Below are 7,131 nucleotides of genomic sequence, written 5' to 3'. Positions count from 1 at the left end.
TGGATGAGCATCAAGCCACGGTTATATCCGAAGCTGGGGGCTGGTGGATTCAAGATATGTGTTGGAGCTGGGTGGGGGCTCTCAGAGGACCACAAGGCTTGAGCTAGGGGAGTACAAACCAAGGCATAGGTCCCAGACCCACCTCACAAAGCAGTCTGTGCCGCAGAGACAGTTCACACTTTTATTGCTATGGCTGGAGGGTTTTTCCTCACTCCTCTCCCTGCCATTCCTTCTTCTTTCCTGGAACACAGTGCCCTCAAGCCAGGATGGATGGTCCATGTGTCACAGAGCAGAGGGACACAGTGGTATACCACCAGTATCCAGACACCTGCAACCACCCTGTCCCTTCTGTGTCCTCCCTCTGTGTTTAGGTGAGGAAGAAGGTGGTTGGGTTAAAACCTGGCCCTTTCCCACCCCCTGAGCACAGCCCTGTGTCCATGGGACAACATTCCTTCTGCCCCCAAATCAACCAAGCCCAGGTTTCCTCAGGGAAGGGCACACTTCCCAGGCCATACCAGTTTGCCTTTCCAGGGATGTGTCTGCTCCCAGTGGGCTCCCAGCACACCCCAAGCAAAGGGCAGGTGTTCACAAGAACCATTGAATTCACCAGGATCTTCTCGAGCAAACATGCCTGCTCCAGCCTCAGCTCCCCAGGACTTTGGAGGGAGCCCAGGGCAAGGAAACAGGGAGCCAGGGTTCAGGGACTGGTGCCACCCTCATGCCCACCCTGGCTGCCTGATGTGGCTGGCACAGCATCCCATCTCAACCGCCTTCCCTCCAGCCCCATCGCCGGCACCATCAGCAGAACTGCAGGAGAAACAGAGCCCAAGGTTGGGGGTGAGCCCTCACTCAGCTCCCCCTGCACCGTTTTGGGGGGCTTTGCCACCCCAAAGGGCTAGGAAAGGGTTGGGGTGCCCAAAATCCTTTCCCCAGCTGAGCACAGACCTTCCAGCGGTTCCCACACTCGTTGCACAGCACGAATGTCGTCATGGGCTCATCGGCACTACGTGTCTGCACCTGGGGTGGAGCAGGCACCAGGTCAGCAGGGACCCCTCTAATACCCCCAAATCAGGGTCCCCTCGGGGCCAGGGCTAACCTGGTTGTATGTGCAGTTCTTCTTCTTGCACTTGCCGCACTGGAAGAGGTCGGTGACGGTGCCGCCTGTCTTGGCCATCTGGTGCTCCCGGATGGCCTCCTGGGTCATGGCATTCCGCAGCTGCTTCAGCTCATCACTGGCCATCTCCTGCCACCAGCATCGGCCCAGATGGGTCAGTGTGGCCATGGCTCTGCTCACAGCCAAGGAGCACAGCCCAGCACTCCCCTCACCCTCTCCTGACCCACCCTGGTTAACGGTTGGACTTGATGATCTTAGAGGTCTCCTCCAACCTTGATGATTCTATGACTGATCCTGCTCTCTGTGCTTGCTGGAGGGCTCAGGCCCTTCCAGATGAAAAAAATCACCCCATCCTCAAACCAAAATTGATGCCTGCAGGGATCTAGCTCCCTGCAGGGGAAATTGGGCTTCTAGGAGCCTGATTAGGGCTCCCTGGTTGAGGAGAAGGCATGGGGACTCCCAAGCCTGACTCCTGCCTGTGTGACATCCCACAGCCAGTTCTGTGATGGGCTGGGGGGCTGCAGGGCTCTGAGGGGACCAGGCAGTGCCCACCACTTTCTCCCTGTGCCTGATGCTCCTTATACCTCATCCAACACTGGGATGGGATGGGGAGATGCTGGGACAAGCCCAGTGTGGGCACCACCCAGCCAAGGAGGAGGCAGCATGGATGTGGTCCATGACCCACCTCGGCGGTCATGCGGGCGATGAGGCTGGGCTCGATGGCCCCACACAGCACGTTCCTCCTCAGGCCTGGGTTCTTGGGGTCCTTCAGGTTGCTGATTCTGCTCCGCACACGGTTACGATACTTCATGTCTGTGCTCTTCAGCTCCTGGAAGATATGTGGGGTCTGTCAAGGAATCAAGGGGGAAAAGTGGGGGGATGACAGCTTGGGTGGTGCCAACTGTCACCAGGGTCGGTGCCCATGTGGGGGTGGCTGATCTCAGTAGGCCTTTCTCCCTGGGAATGTGTTGGGGTGTCCTCCTCCTTGGGTGCAGGCAGACAGGCTGAGCTGGCAGCTCTGGGCACAGAGTTTGGGATGCACCAAAAATCGAAGTGCACCCAGGAAGGGGAACCATCTTGGGATTGATTTCAGTCTTGGAGGGCTGACAGGAGACCTCCCAGCCTTGAACTGGGAGTGGATGAAGGTGGCTCCATCCCTGCCAGCGTGGCACAGCTTGGGCACATCGGGCTGGCAGGAGACACAGCATCCACAACAGGCTCAAGGAAAGGGCCTTGGCTGGGTGTCGGTTTATTTCCCCAGGGATGAAGGCAGGTCCTGGAACAGAGGGATTTTGGGGGGGGACACAGAACCCCGGACTAAGGCAGGTGCCCGGGGGATGCTCTGCTCAGCCTCAACCTCGGCATCCTCTAACCGTGGTCTGGGCTCCCTCTGCAGGCAGCGAGGACAGCAGAGCCTGTCACTGTCCTTGTCTCTGACACCCTCTGTCCTGTCCTTGTCACCCTCTGTCCTTGTCCCTGTCAGCCTCCATCCTGTTCCCACCTCCACTGCTGAGCCCACGTGTGCCCCCCATCAGACGGTGCCTGGGGATCCCCAAAGGATATGGTCTTCGATCTCCGATGCCATTTTCTCACAGTTGACACCGAACTCCTTGTAGTCATCTAACAGGACAGAGAGATCAAGGAGTGACTTTCAGGCATGAAACCAGCCAGATCTCACTGTACAACCTCCCCACAAATCTCACCTCTCCCCCCTGTACTTGGCCTAGACATCCCATCTCTAAAATACCTACCTTTGCCCATCTTGAACCTTACTAAGACCCACCTTGAACCTTACAAAGACTCATCTCCATATCAGAGAACCAGCAAACCTCCTTCCCTTTCATTCTGGGGCCAAATGCTCCTATTAGGGGTGTTCCATGGGAGAAACAACCCAGTTTGGGGTCCTGCACCCCCAGAGCCACTCACCATCCATGCGGAGTGCAGCCGTCAGCATCTCGATGCACTTGTCCCGCACCGAGTCCCCTGTGAGATAGCAGGGGGCCAGGAAGCAGGGGCTGGGAGAGAAGGAGGGGCTGGTGGGAGTTCGTGGTGTCTCTGGTTTGGCCTTGCTGCCGTTGGCTCTGTGGGGGCACACAGTAGGGGACAGGCAGGCAGTGGGGTCCTGGCACAGCCCCAGGGACCTGCCAGGGGTCCCATGGTGGCAGGGATGGGTCTCTCCTACCTTTCCTCCTTGCTGTCACTAGAGTTTATCCGGGAGCCAGTGGGAGCTGGAGAGGGACCGGTGCCCACAGAGGCTCTCCTGGGGGTGGCATGGGAGAGGACAGTGGGGATGACACCAGAGATAGGGCGAGCAGAACAGGGGGCAGGGGCTGGTGGCTGTACCTTGGGCACCAGCATGTCAATGTGAGTACTCAGAACCAACAGGAATTTCCCCAGAGGAGGATTTACTCCTCACCAGGAATGTCCCAGTGCCTGTGGCACAATCAGGGTGATCCATCTCTGCCCACTCTAGATGGGGGTCCTATGGTCAGGACAACCCCAAAGGGGATCCCCAAAGCATCCCAAGGCTGTCCAGGGATGACCTCTCCTTACCTCTCCCCTGACAGTCTCTTCTGTGGGGAGGAAGAGGAGGACATGGTCGAGGTGGTGGAGGACTTTGAGTCAGCAGAGTCTCTCCTGGCAGGATGAGCCCCATGTCCAATAGGGACCAGGCAGTGGGTCCAGACCCCCAACCACAGCCCAGCAAGGGGCTGAGGTCCTGCCTCTCCCATCCTTGCCCAGCCCAGCACTCACCTCTCTTTCTTGCCATCCAGAGGTGACTTCTTGGAGGATGCAGTTGGGCTCCGGCTGTCACTGGACTCTCTTCACCACAGGAGCCCAAAGGAAGGGAGAGATGCTCTCAGCAAGCCCAGCCCCAGCATCCCCTGGTGTCACCTGTGAGCCAGATCCTGCCCATCTGCACACCCCATCCCCAGAGGGGTCATCCCTGAGCCCCACCACCCACCAAAGCTGCCAGCAAAGCCTTCCCCGGGCTGGCAGTGCCCAGCAGAGCCTGGTGTGAGGGTCAGGGCATCCTTCAGCAGGTACCTCTCCAGGCTGGAGTCGGCAGAGTGGCCCTGGGTGGTGGTGGCATGAGAGCTGGACTTGCTGGGCTTCCTAGGGACAGAGAGAGTGGGACAGGGTCAGACAAGCACTGTCCAAACTGCCCTTATCCAAGGAACAAATAGCTCTAGAGAAGGGAAAATTTAAAATTGCCATTTCTCCCTCCTCCAAAAGCTGCCCCAGTGCTGCCCTAGCTGCAGGCAGCTGCCCTTTGTTCTCCAGAGGTGCTGCTGGTATCCATGGGCCAGCAGAGATGGATAAACCTTTAAGGCCCAAGCAGAGGGTGATCTCATATCTCCCTGGTGCCCCCTGACAGCAGGCTGGAGCCCTCACCTCTCCTTGTGCTTCTCCCTGTGCTTCTCCAATGAGTTCTTGGAGTGCTTCACCCCTTCACTGGGGCAGCTAGAAACATCCAGCCCCTTCTCCTTCTTCTTGTCCCCATCTGTGTCCTTCTCCTTCTTTCCATCTGTGTCTTTCTCCTTCTTTGGGGTGGTGGACTCTGAGGGAAGCATTTGGGTGTCACAGGCATGGCCCAAAACAGCACAGGGCAGCTGGGGAGCTGCATCCCAAGGCGAGGGGTGGCTGGGGGGATGCTCAGCCCTTGGGAGGGGCACATGCCGATTCACACCACTCTATCCTGGAGCCAAAACAAGCCCTTGGAAAATCCATCCAGTCTATGCATTGCCTGGCAGGACTGGGTTACACGTTATGGGAACCTGCATGTCCCAGCTGGGGATGGATTCCACTCCAATCCCACTGGAAAGCAATTGGGTTTGGGGTGCAGGAATGGCCCAGGGAGGGTTGAGGCTTTGGGGGTTCCTGTGTTCCCCCAGCATCACTCACCCAGCAGCCGCTTCCAGTTCTTGATGAGGATTTTGGCCGAGGTCACCACCTCTTCATCCGAGCAGTGTTTCCGCACCGAGTTCACAGCCACCCCAATCCGTGTGGTCTGGGGACACGTGGCAGGGACACATCCTTAGGGATGTGCCAGCTGGCACAGGGAGACAGCATGAGCCACCCCATGGGGTGCCCCCCACCCACACCCCCTCACCTGCAGCAGCTGGATGGTCATGGTGTAGCCAGTGAGGGACTTGAGCAGATCCAGAGCCCCTTCCTAGAGCAGGGAGAAGCCACAGGGACCCTTGAGGAGCTGGAGATAAATGGGGGGTGCATGCTCCCCCTGTCTCTTGAGGGCACCAGGGAGGACACCCCAAGGGGAACCAAAGCAGCCCTGGGCCAGTCCTCAAGGACTGACCCTCCATAGTAACACACCATAGAAAAAATCCCAAACCCAAATCCTGCTGGACCAGCCCAGCACTGGGCCACATCTCCAGCTGGAAAGCAGGATCTTGGGAAAAGCTTGGGAAAACCCTCCCCATAAGGAGAATCCAGGCTGCTGGGAACTGGGAACATCTGTGGGACACCCTAGTGTCCCCAGGCAAGAGTGTTATGGTCTGTGGGACATTCACCCCTAGGATTTCAGCCTGACCCCCACAGCGGCTGCTGGGCTAAAGATAGTCCGGCATGGAGCCCTCCTCCTTCTCCTCCTCCTCCTCCTCCTCCTCCATGGTATTTTTAGAGCCCCAGCAGCAGACACCAGCTCACAGGTATCCCCCCAACAGGGACACAGCTCCATGGACCCCCACCATGAGGAGCAGGATCAGGCTCCCCTGGTATGATGAGTGCAGGGACATCCCTGTGCTGTGGCCAGACCTTGGCTTTCTCCCACCATGAAGCACAGGTTATGGAGCACCCCAATCCCTTGATCCTGGGAGAACTCCAGCAGGAAGCAGAACCCACATGGCTCCCATTCCAAGTATTGACATCCCAAAAAAGTCACCAGATCCAGGGAACAGCAGTGCTGCCCCCCCTGCCCAGGAGCCTTCACCTTGTCAGGGCAAAGGCCAGTGGAAACAGTCAAATATTAACTCCGAGGGCCGGGCTGGGCACACCTAACCAGTTCACAGGATCCCCAGATGGATCCTTACCTGGCACAAGGGCCTGCCTCCCCCTGGCACACCTAACCCCGCAGGAACCAGCACTTGGCCCTCCCCCCTCCCTTTGCACACCAGTGCAGCAGGCAGGGCTGGGCTGGGGGTGCTGGGGAGGTTGTGTCTCCCAGTCTGGAGTTTTCCCTAGCTCAGATCCGAGCCTGTGGCACTGGCACTGATCGGGTGTTGGTGGCTGGGCTGGTGGCCAAGCACCTGTCACCCACAGTCCAGCACTGCTCAGGGGTTCCCAGAGCTGCCACCCATGGATTTACCCCCAAATCCCAATGTCTGGGAGCAACGGGCTACAGAAGAGCCCCAAATTCGAGGCAAAATTAAATCCCCCTGCGCGCTGGCTTTGATGTCACAAGGTTGGGGTGGCACAGGCAGCACCCTAAGGTGCTGGTGGCACCTGTGGGGGCTCAGCACCCTTTAAACCCACTCAGTCCCTCCAGGGGAGGGGAACACAGGAGGAGGGAGAAGAGCAAACTTTCCCAAGCCACGCGGCACCATCCGCACTATGCCAACATGTAAACACACGCGTGTCAACACGCACACGTGTGCAAACCCGAGGAGCTTGGCCACCTTACCGTGCTCTTCCTGGCCACCATCTTATCCAATTTCTTGGCAATCCGGACCAGCTCCTCAGCGGGCCCCATGCCGGGGGCTCACAGCTCGCCAGGCTCCAACAACCCACAGCGCAGGATGGGTGACAGTGGGCACAGCTGGCACTGCCAGCGTGGGGTACCAAGCAGCTGCAGGGGAGCGAGCAGAGAGAGGGGAAAAGGGGGAAAAGAAAGGGAAGGGAAAGGAGAGAAAGCAGAAAGGAGGTGGAGCTGTCCCGGCCAGTTAACAAACTCCTGCCAGGAAGGCGAAATAACACGGGGGAGGGCTAAATATAGCCCAGAGCCACGATTGCAGCGCTGGGGGAGGCGCGTGCCAGGGAGCAGCGAGGGGTGCAGGGGA

At 58.5% G+C, this 7,131-nt stretch overlaps 1 protein-coding gene across 1 annotated transcript; it reads right to left on the bottom strand.

The window, feature by feature from the left end:
• Positions 1-945: 945 nt before the first annotated feature.
• On the bottom strand, positions 946-6,824 carry TCEA3 (transcription elongation factor A (SII), 3; the record flags this gene model as incomplete). Its single annotated transcript, XM_009084437.1, has 12 exons — positions 6,756-6,824; positions 5,229-5,291; positions 5,021-5,126; positions 4,511-4,676; positions 3,869-3,937; positions 3,668-3,751; positions 3,297-3,374; positions 3,041-3,129; positions 2,678-2,734; positions 1,800-1,954; positions 1,097-1,243; positions 946-1,017 (listed from the first exon to the last, which is right to left on the bottom strand). Coding segments are annotated over exons 1-12 (1,155 nt in total), but the record flags the coding sequence as incomplete, so codon positions are not given.
• Positions 6,825-7,131: the final 307 nt, after the last annotated feature.

The sequence above is a fragment of the Acanthisitta chloris genome, unplaced genomic scaffold (assembly GCF_000695815.1).
Source record: "Acanthisitta chloris isolate BGI_N310 unplaced genomic scaffold, ASM69581v1 scaffold18391, whole genome shotgun sequence".
Classification (NCBI taxonomy): Eukaryota; Metazoa; Chordata; class Aves; order Passeriformes; family Acanthisittidae; genus Acanthisitta; species Acanthisitta chloris.
Note: the sequence above shows the minus strand (reverse complement) of the source record. Positions and strands in the feature narration are given on the sequence as shown.